This window comes from Cardiocondyla obscurior, linkage group LG22 (assembly GCF_019399895.1).
Source record: "Cardiocondyla obscurior isolate alpha-2009 linkage group LG22, Cobs3.1, whole genome shotgun sequence".
NCBI classification, from domain to species: domain Eukaryota; kingdom Metazoa; phylum Arthropoda; class Insecta; order Hymenoptera; family Formicidae; genus Cardiocondyla; species Cardiocondyla obscurior.
The window spans coordinates 2,856,993-2,877,392 of record NC_091885.1 but is presented as its reverse complement, the minus strand read 5'-3'; the positions used below and the strand labels follow the sequence as shown (position 1 = coordinate 2,877,392).

At 34.9% G+C, this 20,400-nt stretch overlaps 3 protein-coding genes across 6 annotated transcripts; 2 read left to right on the top strand and 1 right to left on the bottom strand.

Moving 5' to 3' along the window:
- The first annotated feature begins 194 nt into the window (after positions 1-194).
- Positions 195-8,200, top strand: LOC139110987 (glutamine and serine-rich protein 1). Of its 3 annotated transcripts, none has more exons than XM_070670985.1 (10): positions 195-909; positions 1,422-5,082; positions 5,206-5,615; positions 5,707-5,733; positions 5,854-5,994; positions 6,069-6,190; positions 6,276-6,400; positions 6,503-6,786; positions 6,864-7,046; positions 7,220-8,200. In XM_070670985.1, the coding sequence occupies exons 2-10, from the start codon at positions 1,674-1,676 to the stop codon at positions 7,487-7,489; spliced, it is 4,971 nt and encodes a 1,656-aa protein (XP_070527086.1). In that variant the 5' UTR covers positions 195-909; positions 1,422-1,673; the 3' UTR covers positions 7,490-8,200. The 3 variants fall into 3 exon arrangements, with proteins under 3 accessions (XP_070527086.1, XP_070527089.1, XP_070527087.1); XM_070670986.1 differs by lacking the exon at positions 195-909 and adding an exon at positions 1,023-1,334; XM_070670988.1 differs by lacking the exon at positions 5,707-5,733 and having other exon boundaries at positions 196-909.
- Positions 8,201-8,897: 697 nt separating this feature from the next.
- Positions 8,898-14,435, top strand: LOC139110992 (DENN domain-containing protein 1A). Of its 2 annotated transcripts, XM_070670992.1 has the most exons (15): positions 8,898-9,257; positions 9,552-9,707; positions 9,804-9,941; positions 10,013-10,148; positions 10,250-10,303; positions 10,385-10,642; positions 10,749-10,850; positions 10,946-11,173; positions 11,248-11,424; positions 11,538-11,570; positions 11,650-11,704; positions 11,781-11,964; positions 12,072-12,204; positions 12,813-13,478; positions 13,915-14,435. In XM_070670992.1, the coding sequence occupies exons 1-15, from the start codon at positions 9,241-9,243 to the stop codon at positions 14,323-14,325; spliced, it is 2,748 nt and encodes a 915-aa protein (XP_070527093.1). In that variant the 5' UTR covers positions 8,898-9,240; the 3' UTR covers positions 14,326-14,435. The 2 variants fall into 2 exon arrangements, with proteins under 2 accessions (XP_070527093.1, XP_070527094.1); XM_070670993.1 differs by lacking the exon at positions 12,813-13,478 and having other exon boundaries at positions 8,911-9,257.
- Valrs (Valyl-tRNA synthetase) lies at positions 13,568-20,312 on the bottom strand. Its single transcript, XM_070670989.1, has 18 exons — positions 19,996-20,312; positions 19,682-19,852; positions 19,471-19,598; positions 19,225-19,389; positions 18,944-19,145; positions 18,552-18,840; positions 18,160-18,284; positions 17,902-18,047; positions 17,395-17,602; positions 17,120-17,290; positions 16,893-17,014; positions 16,708-16,816; positions 16,355-16,633; positions 15,932-16,270; positions 15,657-15,812; positions 15,373-15,576; positions 15,010-15,285; positions 13,568-14,931 (listed from the first exon to the last, which is right to left on the bottom strand). The coding sequence occupies exons 1-18, from the start codon at positions 20,161-20,163 to the stop codon at positions 14,716-14,718; spliced, it is 3,474 nt and encodes a 1,157-aa protein (XP_070527090.1). The 5' UTR covers positions 20,164-20,312; the 3' UTR covers positions 13,568-14,715.
- Positions 20,313-20,400: the final 88 nt, after the last annotated feature.

The window sequence follows — 20,400 nt, the reverse complement described above, 5'->3', positions numbered from 1 at the left end:
CAATTGGCATAAGCTCGACGAGCCGCGTTCGCTTCTTCTGCCGTATACCGACTTTTAAACGGCAATCCTTACAGCACTCGTAAATAAAAAATTCATTCATGGCACGTCGGACAGGCCGCAAGTTTCCAGCGTGCTGACCACTGACAGTGAACATCGGAATGCGGGCCAATCGACGAATTACTCGAAACGCACGGAAGATGGCACGGTCCCCATTGTTGATCGAGAGGAGCAAAATGGTCATAATGATCAGCGATTAGTGATACCAAGTGATACGGAGTACGAGAAGTGAGATTAACGTTGTGTGCGACGAGCATGAGTGTCGGATGCGCGGTTTGTTCCCCGTAGTCAGGCAGGAAACGATGTCACAGGTGCGTTCGACTACCGCCGTGGCCTCGACGTGCGCCAAGCGGTACTCGTAATGCGCGCTTCTCGCCACGGTCGCTACGTACACTCGAATCATGTGAGCACGGCTCGTCACCCAGTGGTGCTGTCGCTGACCGTCGCCGCTGGTACCGCTCGCGCGTCGCGCGTTTTTCGCTCGCAGAAGACTCCTACGTATTCCCGCACACGCCGAGGACAAGGGGACGTCGCCGTCGTCGTGCCCAGTGACCCCGGCAGGCATAGTGTTACCTCGCGACGCTCGGTGCTCGCCGTATGGTCGCGCACCCGCCGACAGGACAGCGTGGCCGTCGCCGTTGCGCCGCCGAGTATGCGGCGGTTGTTTCCCGCCGTCCCGTCGTCGGACCCGGACGTGCATGGCCCGCGTCCATTGCCACCGATCTTAGTTAAGCGTCACGCGTGTCACAAGCGCGACGCGCCGAGGAACGCCTCGAGTACCCCCGCGTGCACTCGCACCCGGCAGCAGCCCGCACTCTTCCATTGTGCCTCATCCCGGATCTCGTGTAAAATGTGAGTCAAGATGTTATTTTTATTTTCATGTTTTTATTTCTCTCGTCCTCCGGCCGTTTGTTGCGATCGATTTTTTTTTTTTCTTTTTTTTCTTTTTTTTCTCTTTTATCGCACAACACCCGTGTATCACGCTTGATATCGGTTGATCGTGGGAGTGCTGTGCGATCCCTTTGTGCAAATCGACATTGATAAGAGTCGAGAGAAGGAGTTGTCATAGTTTTTACGACGTGAATTTACATAGTCTTTTTTTTATTTACTTTTTTTTTACATTTGTTATGTCACTTGTTTTGTATTAGTTTTTTTTTCTTTTTTTTTCCTCTTTATTTTGAGTGACAGCGTGTGTTGCTTAAACGACATTTTTGTCTTATTGCATTAAAGTAAGGAACACGATTTGGAACCGTTAAAACTGTTGATTTTTGATATTGGTAATTATATATTTAGTTTATACATAATATAGTCAAACTCTGCCTCTATACCAATGTAGCTTTATTTTTGTTTTCTTTTCTTTTCAGAAAGAATAGAGGGAACCTTCGCTATGCTGCTAATCTTGATGTTTGAGTGAATTTCTTGTGTGGCTGTATATTTACTTGAAATATGTTTTCCAATATGCAAATTAGGATCAAGTAAATATAATAATTATAGAGCAGTTTTAGTAAAAGTTATGTTATGAAAGAGAATATTTTAGAGTACATTGTGAACATTGCTAAGCAGAAGAATTTGTTGATAATATACCAAGCAAGGCACTGTAGTGCCAAGCTTGGGTAATGGATCCCGTTGGTCCATGGTACACATCGTATAATCGTTTAACTACAGGCAGCTCTACTGCTGGAACACTTCAAACAACGCCGACGACAAGTAGTGAATTTGTATCTCATCATTTAGCAACAGCTGCCACACAAGCTGTGCCATCAACAACAACGTCCCAGTTACTTCTACAAGCGGCCCATACAACAGCAACTCTGGCAGGTCAACCGTCCCCCTTTAACCCAGGAGGGTTTTTATCTCCACCCTCCGTGGGCTACGAAGTTTTTTCACCTCTGTTTCATCCAAATACTAAGCAAGCACATTATGTTACTCAACATAGACAAGTACTTGCACAGGCACAAGCGGCGTCAGTGACGAAACAAAATATGACAGAATCCGATATTTCCACGCTGAGAGAAAATTATAGTTCAGCTCATCATCAAGCTACATTTTTCGAGCAGGGAGCGTCGACATCACCCACGACGTCGACATTAGCCTGGACATCTCAAAACAATACGCAGCTTCCTAGCCCGTTCGGTATTTTACCGCACGAGAGCATTGTATCGTCGTCTCCAGGTCCACCGTCTACTAAATCCGGTGGTACCGGCTACGAAAATACGTTTAATACTCATTTTAGTACAACGCAGTCCATAAATAATATTAATGCATCGCAAATAACTACTCCATCTGTGTGCAATGCAGATTTCAAAGCATCTGCTTGCCCAGCCGACACAAAAAAGTCAATCAGCGTGAGATCTCAATCGCCTACTGTTAACGTAAAGTCTACTATTCCAACGTCGCAAGTCAGTAGTAGTCAAACATTTTTTCATCAAGTTCCAACTTTTAGTTCCGATACTTTAACCGATAGTTACCCAGGCACTGGTAATGGAGGTCAGTCTGCTACTGAAAATGAAAAGGTGCAATCTTCGTTGCATCATCAGCAATCGTGCATCGTATCGACACCAAGCAATTCTTCCGGCAAAGAGTACAGAATATCGCAACCGTCCTCGAGATCGACCACGATTTTTTTGAATGCACCGATGCGATCAGGATCCGCGCAGATAATTCAGGATAAACAAGGAACGCGCAATGGCAATTTTACATCGCCGTCTAACAAAACTGCGTCTGTTACCTCAATTCAACAAAATATTCAGACGAAAGCGCAGTCGAAGATTTATCCAGATTTGGCAAGCCATGGAATTGAACATAGACGAAACGAGCAACAGGCACAAGATAATAATCAGTCGTCTCCGATCAGTTTCTCCATCATGGAAAATCGTAACTTGAATTATACTGCAAACAATACCACTAATTGCAATAACACCAACGGCAAGCTTACAAGCAATCAGAGAACATCGTCTAACAGCAACTTGCAGTCGCATCCTCAGCAGCAGCAAACATTTCACGTTTTGAATCAACAGCAGCCGCAACAGCAGCAGCAGAATCCGTCGTATAGACATTATTTAACGGGATCAACAAGCGATACGGAATATCATCATCCGGGCAGATCCAAGTCCGCAACCTCGACAGATTCTGCTTACTCGTCTAATACCTCGACGCAAAACGGACCCGACTGCAGTGTCGTTGTTCCACGACGTCCAAGTCCTCTGCAGACTCATTCGCAGGCTAGTCCCTTAGGCCATGTACCAAGTCCAGCATATCCTATGTATAACAGTCCGATGGCAACCATGTCGTCACCATCACCGTTGCAACAACACGAGGCCAATGGTAATCAGTGCAGTACTAACGGTGGTGCGCCATATAAAAGCGGAGTCACTCAACAAGTTGCTCCACCATCGCCTTTAGATGTCACCGTTCCTAGACCGGCATCTCAAGGACAAGTAGTTTATTCGTCAGTAATTACACGAGCGCTGGGTACTACGGAAATTAACAAGACAGCTTATAACGAAGAGAGTAAAACGTACGATAGGCAGCAACAGCAAGAATTCTCGCAAACGCAGAAGCATCAGGTCTCTTGGGAAAATGACCGTCAAGCGGCAAGCGGTAATAGAAAATTTTCTATCTATACTGGTACGAATACGACGGCTAGTGACATAAATGCACAGAGCTTGCCGGTACAACAGCAAGTACAAAGACTTATGAACGTATCGGTGGATAGGCAACAACCGTATTTCGAGTCTAATCAAGTGGCTTTGCAAGATTTAAGTAGCTGTAGAGGCGATCCGATGAGCATTGTAAAGAATTTACAAACGTTGCAGCAAGGCCCTTGCTTGCAACAGCATACTGTCGCCGCTTCGGTTGGCACGGCAGAACAACAAAAGCAAGTTGAAGAACGGCGAAAAGCGGATAGCGTCAATAAAAAACGGAAAACTTTGGAAAAGAGTGGACACGGCGCGCCGTTGTCTAACGAACTTGCGAGCAGTACAACGATGACGGAATACCTCGGTAGAATACCTCCGCCTGCGCATCATAACGCAGCGAATCAACAGCAGCAAAATGGCTATTTCGAATTTGAACGGTGGAATTTACCGCCGCCGACCGCCAAGATATTTCCCACCGCATCCAGCGCTTTCGGTTCTCAATCGTCGCTACATCATTCGAATAACTTTGTAGGCACTCCGGCTCATCAGCACCAATCGTTAATGGTGTCGCATCATCACGCACCGCCACCCATTCCATATTTCCCGGCATTTCATATTCCCGCAGGACATCATCCGCATCACTCGCACGAATTTCAATCGTCGATTGAGATAACACCAATAGGATTCAGTGAGAATACCGCGAACCAAAACACCAATTATAATCAAGAGATCAGAGACGATCAGCCTAAAGTAATCGTTCCTAATATTGAAGAAGAATTAGGCTTCCTGCAACAGGATCAGCAACTGATGCAAAATATGACTCAGATAAATAAAGATTTTAAACGGCCCAACAAAGATCCTAATACAGGATTTATGACAAGTTATTTAAAGTTTTTGCAAGGCGAAAGAGATCCTTCTCCGCCGCCTGCCATACGTGGTGGCAGAAAGGCCACATGGAATAGGTCAAAACCATATATACCTCTCGAGCCTAATAAACCTGTGGAAGCTTCACTTAATAATGAAAGTGTTAAATCACAAGAAAAACCGATGTTAATAAAGGAGAAATCGGTTAAAGAAACACCTGCTATAGATTATGCTAATGATCCAAGATATTTTCCGTTGCCGAAGGAAAGAAAAAAATTAAATTTTGATTCGAGCGACGATGGATCTAGTGACGATGATTTTCCATTTCCTCCGAAAAAAACGGAAAAGAAACAAAATGTAAATAACGTAAGTAATGTTGAAGTTGTTACTATTAAGCCAGAAGGAAAAGGTAGGAAAGGCCGTCCTATTAAGCCCGGTGGACCTACGGATAGGAAGAGAAAAGCTGCTGCGGCAGCCGCAGCTGCAGAGACCGAAAAAAAGTCTTCGAAGAAAATTGAAGAAGGTAATTTAAATATATTTACTGTAAATTTTATTTAATTTTTTAATTTTTTTATTATTATTACAAAATCTTTTTTTTTTTAAGTTAATAAATTATTTCTTAAAAAAAAAATTATGTTTTGCACAGTGGATCCCTTACGTCTTCCTCCCAGACGTGAAACTTCAAGAAGAAAGGCAAAAGAGAAAACGTCAGTGAAACAATTTTTAGATCGACAACAGGGTATAGATTATTTCGACAACGATGAAGAACAAGTAGATTCCGATTCTGATCCAGCATGGACACCTGCTGTAAAATTAGTTGGAGACGAAGAAGAGAAAAGAAAGAAACGCTCAAGGCCCGTCATTACGAAAAAAATTAGAAAGATGTTAGAAGAGGATGGTTATTCATCTGGAGAACCTGTAGTTTCAAAAAAATTAACGAGGAAAAAACATGAAACACCTTTAAAAAATTCCAGTTCCAGCAAACTTTCTTGCAAAATTGATGAAAAATTAGTAGCAGCGGCCAGCGACGAAGATATTGATATATCGCCATTTAAGGTATACAACGTATTCCATAAAAATCTTTAAACATATATCGGTCATGTCTTATGAATAATATAAAAAATAATTTATTACATTTTACATGCAGCATTCGATAAGCAATTCGGATGACGTGGTAATTTTTAATATTTTAATTTTAAAATTTGCTACACAAGAAGCTTATAATAACATCATTGCGTAATTAAAACATTATAATATTGAATTCAACAGAAAATAATATTTTTCTTTGTTACAGTCTGGAGAATTTGTCGTAATCAAAACGGACTTGGATGAAGAAGAAGATCCTCCTCTTTGGAGGATAGATGGAAAAACATTACTTCAAAAATATCAGCCGTTTAAATCTAATGGAAAAACTTTATACAGAAACATACCTACGGTAAAATTTATTTAAACGCTTTAGAATACACGAAGTGCATAAAATCTAATTTTGTAATTTTTATTTTTTTGCAGTATTCTGCATGGGTTTCACAAAATCGTCACATCTATCAACAAGTGCCGGTGAAATTCTGGCAGCATGGTAAAACGGAAACTATTGTGGAATTTTTGAGGGACGAGATGGTCCTTGATGACAGGTGAGCATTTATATAAAAATTCGTCGAACAATTTCGACAGATTTTTGTACACGTTTTTACAACATTTATTTTTATTTAACTATAGTGAGAATATCGATAAATCTATGAAAGAAACCGAAAAATATCAAGATAATTTTGAAGTATATATACAAACATTAATTTCACAAGCTTTGGATTCCAACTTTTTAACTGAAATATTTCAAGAACAAGGTAATGTAAAACTGATTATGTAATTATTACTATTTATTATTATTGTCTTTAAAATTACATTATGATAAAATAATTATATACGTTTTTTTTATTATTGCTTAGATGATTATTTTTTATCAAATGTTAAGACTGTCGATGAAATAACGGAAGAAAGAAAACGTCGCCTTTTATTTACGACTAAGTGGAAACCAAGTGTTGTGACGGCAATATCGACATGGCCATGTGTTAACGTTCTTAAAGATCTGCCACCATCGGAGTATAAGGGAAAATTGTGTGCTGGCTGTCAGCAAACAAAAATTTATGCAAGAGTTTTGCTTTATGGACAACCATATAATGGTACTACATTGGAAGGCTCATCGCCCGATTTAAGAATACCTCACGAAAAAGTATGATATATGAATAAAACTTAATATGATTTAGATTTAATTTTTACTAAACTTTACTTATTTTCTTTTTTTCGTAGGATTTTTTATTTTGCCGTGTTTGTCAAAAGAAAGTGGCCTTGTACAATAAAGTCGCTCATCAAAAGTATCTTATGTTTTTGGAATGTGCGAGAAGAGTAGCAGATAAAAAGATGGCTGATCCACATAAGGACACCACAATAATATTAAATGAATTATTAGCAGATGAAACATGGTTGAATCAAGTAAGTTCATTTATTTTGTGATAATTATTAATTAATTGGAACTTTTTTTATTATACTAGAGATTGCAGAGCGCATGTTTCGCGTGCGTTATTATATTCGGACATATTAATTCCGAAATAAAATGATGTACGTAAATAATAATTAATAATTTTCGGACTATTCTCTTTTTTTAGCTTTTCAAAGAAGTGAGAAGTATTTGGGCTGAAATCGATAGTATGGAGCAGCAAGCTAAAACTAAAGCAAAAGTAAAATTAAAAACAGCACTATCGTCATCAGCGAAGCAGCATCAACGAGCAGAGACAACAATAGCAAGTGCTCCTGTCGTACTTATGTCTAAAAGGACTGCTGATAACGTTTCCGATTCACAGGTGCCTATACAGAATACCGAAAATAATCATCAAACAATGTCTAATGACACGCAGGTGAACAGTGAACCATCTTAGTAAGATTATGTTAATTGCTTACATTTAATACGAAATCAATTAATGGGGGAATTTGAATTAAAAGACGGAAAACAAAATTTTTTAAGAATTTTTTTCTGATAAATTTACCATAATATTACGCCCACAGTGAACGGCCTTTAATTTTTTTTTTTTATATATTAACGCATGTTTAAAAAAAAAAAATTTAATATCTTTTAATGGAGGTTCCTCCTTTAAGTTCGGTGATATATTTAATAACGCAATTGGTGTAACATTTGTTACACTAATATCAATACCAATCAAATGGACGTTTGTCCTAGTAATAATGAAAAACCTTGTACAGATATGTACTGATATTGAACAATGTAATCGAGAGACTTCGGTTGTAAAAAAAAAAATATGCATGCGTGTTAGATAAATATGAAGGAATTTACAAAACACGTATGTAAGTATGCCAAGCATGTGTAACATATTCATATTGGGTACAGAAATTTAACTCTATCAAAAATTTTGCCATTATAGCATAATAATAGCATAATAATAATTATAGGAACTGATATCTATGTAAATATAGACAAGTAATTTAATCTTTATATCATGATCTTATATATAAGTTATACATATGATGAGATCTGAAACATGTTAAAATACTACAATTATATAATGCATCAAACATCACAATTTTCTGTAGTATATTGGCATTATGTTTTATTAAATCGAAATTACAATCTATCAATGGCGCTATGTTATTGTTCTAGTTATCTTACGTATAAAAATTATATAATTGAATCAAAATGTACACATTTCTTTTTATACTGTATATTTTACAGTAGTCATACATTTATAATACATTCGTCAAAATAATCGTGAAAAATTTTTGTTACTTTGTGACTTATCACGAAATCTTTTCTTTTTAGTTTGGTTATACATTGTTATGCAAATTATTTTATTTTATTATTATTATGTTTTGTAATCGAAATATAAAGGTATTATATTGTAAGAAAACTAGTAAAAAAATGATAGAATAAAAAATTATATTGAAATTTATCATAAAAATGGTACTTGTATTTGTAAATTTTTTTACTAGTTATATGTAATAAAAAGAAATCAATGAATTATTATTAAAAATACTTTTTATTCACTCTTTGTTAACGTTAAATCTTTTTCTTTTCTCAGTATACTACTACTGCTGATGGATATTATGCTGGCTGGTTGGTTATTGCGGTAACTCGTGGCAAGCATCTTGACGCCCGTGTGAATGAGGCGTTAGGATGTTTAGAGTAGTACAGTGCGACAAATTTTTCGAGAGCGTTGATTGGCTGTAGGCTAGAAAATTTTTGAAGACTCAAGAATCTTACTATTTTGCAGCCAATCAGCAGGCTCGAAAAATCAGTCGTATGACACGTAATTTCAACTAAAGAATGTAGTGCAAACTCTCCAAGCAGAACTAGTGTAGTTAGTTCAGATGAAAGGAATAGATCTACATGCTTTCGTACATCTATTTATCAGTCTCGCACAGTCTTGTCTAGTGTCAAGTGGATGGTAATCTTGTGTGTACATCTTATCAGAGTTTTTTTGCGAGTAAAAGAAGCGAAGAAAAACGAGTTCCACAAGTACCGCACGGCTAGCAAAGACGATCGAGTGTTGTGTCGGCGATATGAGACTATGACGTTTACAAAATTCACCCGAGCGAAATACATCGCTGTCATGTATTACGATGACGTATAGATGTCAAAATCATACGGAGTACTTATTTTTTTTCAGCTGTTATCATGGGATCCAGATTAAGGTAAGCTTACTTCTCTTTTTCGCACGGAATCGTAGTGCTTTTTTACGCGTGACACGACAAAGAATATAATTTTATTTTTGTGTCACAGTCAAATGGTTTCTATTATAAAATGTGGCCACTTTATTTAGCAGAATGTATTCTACATTTTTCTTTATTTTTTTTTTTGTTGTTTTAATAATTTAATCTTACAAACATTGCTCTCTAATTATGGTCTCATCAAGTATATTATTTTTAAAATTATGTTCTAATACTTTTAAGCTTGACATATTGACATGAATAATTTAATATTTTCAGGGAAAATGTCAAGCAACTTTTCGAATGTTTCTGTGAAGTAGCTGCACCAGTGGGAGAGAAACCAGCTTGGATACTTCAGAAATATCCAAATTCCTTTTCAGATGAAGAGATACTTAAATCTGTTCCTAAATTTGCATATCCATGTGAATTTGAAAAGTATGTTAACATTGTTCACTGTTGTGACTAAACTTTTATTTTGCTCTTGTCTGTGTGTCTTCTATTTATTACATCTTTTTATTACATCTGTTTCAGTTTATTGGTACAGCACTTTTCATTTGTGCTTACTAGTATAGATTCAAAATGGACTTTTGGATTCTGCCGCCATGATCCCAAGACAGAAACAGCTTTAGTAATCCTGAGTGCTCTTCCATGGCATGAAACATTTTATAAGTTAGTCAAATTATATTTGTCAAACGTTTTTGTAAAGTTCATCAAAATATTAAAACATATTTTTTTCATAGATTATTAAATCACATTGCATCTTTGACAAGCAATGCTAATGGAGATGACCTATGGAAGTTTCTTGAAAATGTACATACATGTGGAGTTCCAGTACCTGGAAATTCTATATCTATCCCTCTACCAAACACCACAGTGGTAAATTAATTATAAAAATTTATTGCAATATTATAATTGGCCAAACTGTTAAGTATATTTAGAATATTAAATTACTTTTATTACATATATTTTTTTTCCAGAATTTTATTTGTCAAAGCCCAAAACAATTTCAATTGCCTAGTATTCCCGAAAATGTAAGTAATATTAATAGTGTGTGTGTATGCATGTGTGAAAAAAAGAACAATATTATATAAATAATTGTTTTACTGTTTCAGAGAAATTTGACTGAATATTATAGCGCCATAGATTCGCATAATATGATGATGATATTCGCATCTATGTTATATGAACGTCGTATTATTTTCATTTCGAAACGTCTATCAAGATTGAGTGCATGCGTGCAAGCATGCAATGCTTTAATTTATCCAATGATTTGGCAACATATATACATTCCCGTTTTGCCGTTATCATTAATAGATTATTTATTAGCGCCTATGCCATTTCTGATTGGAGTGCCTACCCTAACGCTTCAGGTATTCAGAAATTTTGCTCTTAAAAAATTACGTAAAGTAATACATGTATCGTCTATATGCATATTAGTTATATACATATGTAATACTTATATAATATTTTTTGCAGAAAGTACCCAAGAGTGATTTAGGAGAAGTTGTTATTTTAGATGCTGATAATAATACAATTGAATCACCGTTTCAAGATCTAGAGTCTTTACCTCAAGATGTAGTACGTAACGCAAAACCGCTATAGCGCAATAAGATAGTATACTTGAGATTAATATATGTTTTAAGTAATAAAAATAAAAAGATTCTGTGTTACAGGTAATAAATTTGAAGAAAGCGTTACGCAACAGGCCAGCTCTTCTCGGAGATGGTGTATCAAGGGCATTTCTGCGTGCGTTAGTACAGTTAACCGCGGGTTATAGAGAAGCATTAACTTTACAGCAGGGTGAACGCATTACGTTTAATCAGAATGCGTTTGTCGAAAGTAGGCCATCTTCTATGCAACCCTTTTTACGAAAAATGTTGGAATTGCAAATTTTCCAACAAGTAAGATCGCATAATAGATATAGCAAAATTATAACTGTTCGATACGATATGATAATTATTTTGAATATTTCCAGTTTATAGAAGAAAGGTTGAACATGCTTAATTCGGGACTTGGTTTTTCGGATGAGTTCGAAATGGAAGCTTGTAGTTATTCGGCTAAATCAAGTAGTAAATTTATGCAGCAGTACAGGGAATGGACTTATACTATGCGAAAAGAGAGCTCTGCATTTTTTCGAAGTGTTAAAGATAAGGCACGTTACATTAACATTTTAATTAAATTCAATGTCGATCGATTTATTTTTAATATTGAATATTTGCTTTTAATATAAGATAACGTTTAAATAACATTTTGTTTCGATTGCAGGCCAATCCAGCAGTAAAGTATGCTGTTAAATCGGTAAGTTTAAAGCATATTCTTTATCTAATAATAGTAGTAGCGAAAGAAATATATTATAAAAAAAAATTTATGTTTACAGGTAAAAGATAAAGGCAAAGATATGAAAACAGCTTATAAAGGATTAAAGTGGAAAGGTGTGTCTTCGTTATACTAGTAATTATTATTATATTATATTAAATATCCGTTTATAAATATTTATTTGGAAGACAGGACGGTCTAATAGAAGTGAAACTAGTATGAGGTTTCACCAGCCACGATCAGCTCCCAGCTCGCCTACTTTAGATAAAAAGTCTATTGACTTTACATCTCCCCCAAAATCTCCAAATGGTGTGGCAGCGACAAGTAATTATCGAAAGGATTTGCGTTTGCGAAATAGTAATTTCACTGACACAAGGTATATATAATTATATATTGATCACCTCTTTATATCAGTTTGTAACACTTAAAATGCGTTATCTTGTATAATATAATACGTACTTAATGCATGTTTTTATATTACAGTAGAAAGCAATACTCACCATTAAGTCCTAGCTCTCCTGAAGAAACGGACCCTCCATTGGAGCGTATAAATATAGATCTCATGCACGAACTTCGAGATGTGATATTTCCAAATACACCGCCTGTGGATAGGACGGTAAGTTTTTTTTTTTTTTTTACACTTTACACACTTTTATACATTTTTATCGTGATCGTTATATTCTACTTCACTTCATAGTCAATGTAAAATATTTTTATTGTATGTAACATTGTGTCATAAATTGTATCGAATAAAATATTAAATTTGTGCTTATATATGTTCAATTTGTAGGAAAATGCATGTCCGTACTTAAATCATTCTCATTTGTTCAGTCTTTCATTGATATTGTTTTATTAAATGTTGCATTTCATTGATACGTATTATTTCCATATCGTAAAATATAGAATGACACATATACTTCACGTATAAGTATTTAAAAAATGCACAAGGACAAAAACAATAGTTTAAAAAAATTTTTTTAATGTACGTACAAACAACATTTGAAAATTATTATTCTTGTTCTTGTGTTAAGAACAAATAATTCTATCTTGAATAATATAAAATAGTTCGAAGTAAATATATTTATGTCATTATGTGCATGCGTTACATATTGAGAGTCGGTAGATAGTTTTTGATATTTAATTTTTCGATTAATAAAATTTCGTTAATTGTATGAGTTAATTTTTTATAAAAAAAAGTAAAAATTTGTCATGCATCACTTTCAGTTGAAACCAGTACGCAGCTTAGACAGCTTGAGATCTGCATGGAATGGGCACTTACGGCACGGCTCTCCTAGTATTGCCATTACAAATCCACGCAAAGTTTCCACGACAAAAGAAATCTTATTTTCCTCCTGTTCGACTCATCCTTTTCCTTTAAACAATTCGGTTGCTCAAGCAAAACTGTTTACTTCTAATTCAATGACCACAAAGTCAAACAGTGCCGCGGAGATTAAAACATCATTTTCACCTGTGTCACACATTCAGGATGTGCAATCAAATCAATTTTTACCTGATGTGCATGTACACAATGATTTTTTTACAAAACTTCCTGTCAATTCATCATCTTGCACTCATGAAATAAAAAATGCGAATACCGAAGAGAGAATTTCTTCGGAAGATAGAAGATTCAATCTTCCACAGGACATTTTTACGTCCGCCGAAGCAGTTTCAAATACGTGGAACGGCGAACCTTTTGATAGACCTATCCAAACGTCAAATTTTCTTCATGAAGTAAACGAAGACGATCCTTTTGATACGAGTAGAGTATTCACGCCTACTTATTTACAACAAGCTGCGCCACTCTTTAAACCTACGATATCCTCGACGCCCGTTCAGTTTCATCCATTATCACATCCATTCGATACTACATCTTGCCCTGCACAGGCTAAGGTAAACATCATCGTTCGCTGCTTTTTACAATTATAAAACATTTTAATCATTTTTCGTAATTGTTGGGTCTATAGTAAAGTGCGTCAAAATATAGCTATTTACTTTATTTCAGATTTATCGAGATTTATCGCTATCATTAATATACAATACAGTAAAAATGTCAAAAATTAATTTTAAAAATTAACTATTTTTTATAGCGCTAATTATTATCGTTAATTATTATACAAATTAAATACTTTTTCTAAATTTTTTTACAGACTAAATATTTTTTAGCTAAACTTCTCAGACACATATCGTATACATGCATGCACACACACACCATTTGTCGAAAGATAATATTTTAAAACTGCAAACTGAAGTTTGCGTTATTATCTCACAAATGCTTTCTTGTTGATAAAAACTAAATAATATGGTTCTTTTTTTTAATTTTTTACAGGATTCTCCTGACGTTCCAGATTTGATACGGCTAGATTCAACAAATAGCAACGACGATTTTGATCCACTTCTATCTAAATCTTCCGAATTATCAAGCACAAAACAAATGAGTCAATCTTTACATTTACCTGAAATGGGTCTCAGCAACCCTTTATACTCTTATTTTCAACAGCCGTCACACAAAAGCAATGATAAATCGAAAAACTCCGATAACATAGGTGATATGGATTTATTACAGGCGTATGGTATAGATTTTAATAAATTTAGCTTATCCGATGATAACTCGTCCACGGTGAATACCACCGCGTATAATCGAAGTGACAACAGTATTAACGATACAATGGATGCATTTAGTTTAACGCTGAATGCACCTGCCATTAAATCACAAAATAATTGGATGAAATTTGAGTAAAGATTAGTACTATAAATAATGAAATATATAACATATGTATATATGTGTGTATCTACATACGCACACGCACACACATTACATATATATATAAATACTGTAGAATTCCCGTATTCGCAAATTTTAATTCCCAAGACCTATTCCTGTTTACAATTTTCTTTAATTCCTTTTCATTAATTTTCTCACATTGCTTACAATTACATAATTATGCAATAATATACATTAAAAGAGCAAACCATTCAGAATAAAAAAGAATAACCAAAAAAATTTAATTTCTAAGGAAGTTTTCTATTAATTTAATAAATAAGTTACTTACTATTAAATAATTGAATAAATAAGTAACCTTATTGTAATTTCAGTGTCTATAGAGTTTTTTTTTTATGGATTAACTATCTATATTGTTTGTAGGACCATCATTGCATCAATTATTCGTTGCAATTCGCCCTCATTATTAATTAATTTTTCCTTGTTACTTTTTTGAACGTCATGAGGCACCTTCACATCGTAATCAGGTACAGCTATATCCTGTTTTAATTTCTGTATAATTTCGATCAATTGTCCCTCCTTTTTTTGTAACTTTTCTAACTCTTTTTTTGGATCAATCAAACCCTATAAAATACATTTATGTATATAACATATATAATATATATTTATAAAGCAATAATTAAATATAAATGTATTAATTACCTTTAGCAATAGATGTACTTGAATTTTATCGGTTACAGTGATAATAGCACAGCCTAGCGGTGGTTTTTCCGTGCTAAGAGTAGAATATGCAAGAGTTTCTATAAGTAATTTATATCGGACGATCTTCTCTTTTAAAGCTGGATCGCTACACACGATATGTGCTTCAGTTTTTGTTTTATTTGGCAAATTATAAGTTGCGCGAGCAGATCGAATATTCTTAATTACTTTTTGCACAAAGTCAATGTCCTTTTCGATTTCTCGATTTCTCCAATGACACTGAAAAATATGTCGAATGTATCATGTACGACATTAATACTTTAATTGTGCAGTATTATTATTGTAGTTATAAATATATATAATTACCTCAGCAGCGTCTGGATAGGGGCTTACACATATACTTGGATATATTAATTTTTTACGAGGTAAACGTTGATAAAGCTCTTCTGTTATAAACGGCATAAACGGACTCAATAAACGTAATCCGACGTCCAACGTTATAAATAATACTTTTTGAGCCACTAATTTTGCCGCATTATTTTCGCTTTGGAATATCGGCTTGAGGTATTCCTGGACGCGCAAATAATTGTATAAAAAATTTTTTCTTCCTCTTATATCGTAATATAATATGAAAAAATCAATTTACTTACCAGATAAATATCACACAAGTCATATAGCCATAAATTGTAACAGGTAGAAGTAGCTAGTGTAAAGTCATACTGTTTTATTGCTTCGTCGCAAGTCGCAGCGGCGTAACTAACACGCGATAACATCCACAAATCTACATTTGTCTCATTCCCAGTCAGCTGTAACAAGCAAGTTAGGGTTATTTTTAATAGCCGAAATTTGTTAATAGTAAATCAAGTTTGCACCCTTTTAAATTATTTATTATAAAAACGACTGAGAGAATAATAATCAGGTTTACCTCAAATACATCATCATTATTACGTTGATGTTTGTTAACATATGCAAGTTTCGGTATAATTGTATTTTGTTCTACACGAAACACGGCCTTTTCTTCATCCGTAAATGTGGCAACATGATTATACCAACGTTTAATGTGGATATATCTTGTAAGATCAATGTTTAATTTTGTTAATGATCGGTGAACTGACGAGTCGAGTTGCGAAGGCGTATAACCATCGAGATACGGATAATCCGCCAAGTAATTGTTTAGCGCTTCCTGTACGCACGATTCATTCAAAGTCTGCTGATACCATTCATTATCTCCAACCATATCAATGCAATTTACGTTATTGTATTTCTAATATAAAAAAAAGTTCACAATTATATATTTAATTTAAAATAACCGAAACGTAAATAACTTCCATAGAATGTTAAAACTTACCACATCGTTTGAATTGTTACAATTAAATTGAGATCCAAGATAAGTGAGGGCAAATTTTGTAGCGTTCCATATCTTGTTACAAAAGAATCGGTATCCCTGTACGCGAAGAATATCGAGATTTATATCTCGCCCTTGAGTGGTGTAGGCACAAAGCGCGAATCGCAGAGCATCTGTCCCGCATTCGGGAATGCCTTGTGGATAATCACGCTTTTGACCATCTCGAGCTCGTTCAAGTTCTTTTGGATCGAGGTTCGAATCTAATAACTGTTTCTGAAGATCCTAAAAAAGCAAAACAGTTTTTTTAATTAAAAATTATTGCGAATTACGTCACAAATAGCATTCTTTCTACATACTTCTAAAGATATTCCCTTAATCACATCCATAGGATCTATTACATTTCCTAAGGATTTACTCATTTTTCTTCCGTGTGCGTCTCTCACCATTGCATGTAGATATACTTCTCTATAAAAAACGTAGATTTTAACTTTTGTTCTTTTTATACAAAAAATACAGATACTGATTGCATTGATAAACATACTTGAAAGGTAATTGTCCTAACAATTTTTGTCCCATAAATACCATTCTAGCAACCCAAAAAAAAAGTATATCATGCCCAGTTTCTAGCAGTGTACCCGGATAGAATGCCTTAAGCTCAGGAGTCTAAAAAATACATTTTAATATAGAAATTATATTCTATACTTTATATTTTTTTAATTTAATTGTTTTTTTTTTTCTTTTTTATATAAATCACCGAATTATACGTACCTCGTCTGGCCAACCAAAAACAGAAAATGGAAAAAGGGCGGATGAGAACCAAGTATCTAATACATCAGGATCTTGCTCTGCAATAATGTCGTTTACGTTAACGCCCAATTTTTTTGCCGCTTTCTTTTTAGCCTCGATTTCAGAATGCGCACTCACCCAATATTCATCTATCTATGTGAAACAATTATTTAATTTATTATGTGTAAATTAATTTGTTTAAAAATTATTTAACACAAAGAAAATTAAAATTTATAAAATTACTTCGTAAAAATCACCTTTTTAGTGTTCAAGGAAGAATTAATAAATTTAATTGCATAGGCAGGAATACGATGGCCCCACCAAAGTTGACGCGAAATGCACCAATCTCGGATACCGTCCATCCAGCTGTACCATGTTTTTTTAAATTGTTCTGGAATTATTTTTAGAGCATCTGTAGTTACTGCTTCTCTAGCTTGAGCAGCCATTTCGTCACATTTGACATACCTAAATATTAAAAAAAAAAATTATATTAATTTTTTAATTTGATGCAATGCACAATGTACGCTGAAAGGCAGATATAGCGACGGCAGCTAGCGAACGTGACTTTAGCATCGTGTGCGTCGAGTTTCACATGTAGTACCGCATGTATATACCGCGCCGGCCGGATTGCCGATGACTGATTTCACCGTTCTCTTCTCTCATCTGCTGCCTCTGCCGTCTAAGATTACGTACGCTAGCCGCTGTCGCCGCAGAAAATGCTATATCTGCCGTTCGGTGTACAGTGCAGCAAAATATATATTTACCATTGCGGCTTTACGAGAGGTTCAACAACATCTTTCGATCGACTACATATAGGTATTACCATTGGATTATCTTTTATATCAATTAATAAATTTCTTTTTGTCATCTCTTTAATGATAGCCACTCTGGCTTCAAATCTTTTCATTCCCTGTAGTCAAAGGGTATTTAATTCAGTATTATTCGGTAATTAATTTAGTATAAAATTAAATTTTTGAAAAGTTATTTATAACATATCAATATGTAAAAAAAAGATACAATACCGTAAACTTTCCACAGTTTCCAATAACATTTCCGTCATCATCAAAAATATTAATGAATGGTAGATTGTGCCTTTTTCCAACCTCATAATCATTTGGATCATGAGCTGGCGTAATCTTTACAGCACCTGAGACATAGTTCGAATTATCCTTGGCCTACTTTCACTATAGTAGTACTTTCACAATTACTTTCAGTACAGTAGTTTGCGGAAAGATAAATCTTCCTCGAATTTTTAGTGTTCAAAATATGATAGATATCGAGATAATAGGCAATATAAGTAAAGAGCGCTATAAAAGTAAAAATTTTATACACTATCGCGTAAACTCCTAAAATCCATTATCTCAATTTTCATCATAGTTTAAACAAATTTTTGCAGAGTAAATTATTTACATACCAGTGCCAAATTCCATATCGACAAATTCATCAGCTACAATGGGTATATGCCTATCGCAAAACGGATGTTGCACATATTTTCCGATATATCGGACGTATCTACTATCTTTAGGATGTACGGCAACAGCAGTATCTCCTAACATAGTTTCAATGCGAGTCGTTGCCACAATTATTTTATCTTCTGAATCAAGAAGCTGATAAGCAAAAGATACCAAAACACCAAATTCCACTTTCTTTTCGTAACCAGGTATAGAAAGCAGAGTCCGTCCATTTAATTCCACCTTATCGACCTTTTTAAAATAAACACATTTTTAATAAAAAGAATTTTTATATTGCATTTTTTACGATGTATATTTTTATACTTTTTTAAAGAAATATTTCTATAATACTCACTTCGATATCTGATATCGCACTTTTTAAAGCGCATGACCAATTAACTAAACGATTGCTGCGATAAATAATGCCTTCATCATGCAAACGCACAAATGCCTCTGTTACAGCTTTACATAGCTTAGGATCCATTGTAAAACAAGCACGGCTCCAATCAAAGGAACCGCCTATTTTCCTCAATTGGGAATAAATTCTATCGCCTTTTCTAAAAAAATATTTTAAATAATTTATATATAAATTGTGAAATTTATTTAATATATTTTTCACAATTTTATTTTACTCACTCATATTTCCATTGCCATATTTTCTTGATAAATTCTTCCCTACCAATATCATGACGAGATTTTTTTTCCTCCTTCCACAATTTTTTTTCTACAACCACCTGAGTGGCAATACCTGCATGATCACAGCCTGGATTCCAAAGTGTAGTACGGCCTTTCATACGATTCCTAAAATTAATTACAATTGAATAATTAATATTAAAAAAAAAATAAAAAATAATATTTTTAATATATAATATTAATTTATACCATCTAGTAATAGCATCTTCTACAGCATTAGTCAAAGCATGTCCAAGATGTAAAAATCCTGTTACATTAGGTGGTGGTATCACCATTACAAATTTCCCTTTTGGATTTTCCTCTAATATATCTTTCCTCTAAAATTTTAATGTATAAATAAATATTTTTATTTCAGTAATATCATACATGTCTTAATATTTTCAGTTTTTAGTTTACTCACTCCATATTCTGGTTTAAAAAATCCTTCCTTTTCCCACCAAGCATACCATGCAGCTTCTACATATTGTGGACTGTATGTATCTGGCATTGGACATGTGACATTTTTCTTATCTCCAGCTGGTGTATCAATGGTATACAAGGTTGTTGGAGGCTCTTTCTTCTTTTCATTTTTCTACATTATATTAGATTAATAAATAAATGTATAATCGTAAATTTATTTTAAATACAGGCCCATATGGATAATAAAGACACTAATATTCTCTGAATCTCTTTTAATTTTTGCAGCAGAGCAATTTGAGACAAACGTCAACTCACCTCTGGTTTCTCTTTTGTATTCGCCGGCTTGTCGCTGCCCTTTTTATCCTGCTTCTGTTTAAACTTCTCCAACTTAGCCAGCTTCTTGGCCTCCTTTTGCAGCTGCTTGGCTGTTTTCTGCGTGCCGTTTTCCACGATCACGGTCTCGTCATCCTTCGCGTTAACCATTTTCTCCGGTTGCTCCTTTTCCTTTTCTTTCAGAGCAAAATTCGCACGACACACCTCACGTTCGATGATCAACAACGAACCGGCTTATGAAACAAATTTGACGATTGCAAAGCTAACCGCACTGTGCTCATGCTGCTGCGCCGCGCCATTCAACGCATGATGTAATGGCTTCTGCATAAAGTCCTTGCATGGGACGTGGAATGAAATTCGTGGAAACCGCTAGCTCGTCCCCAACCA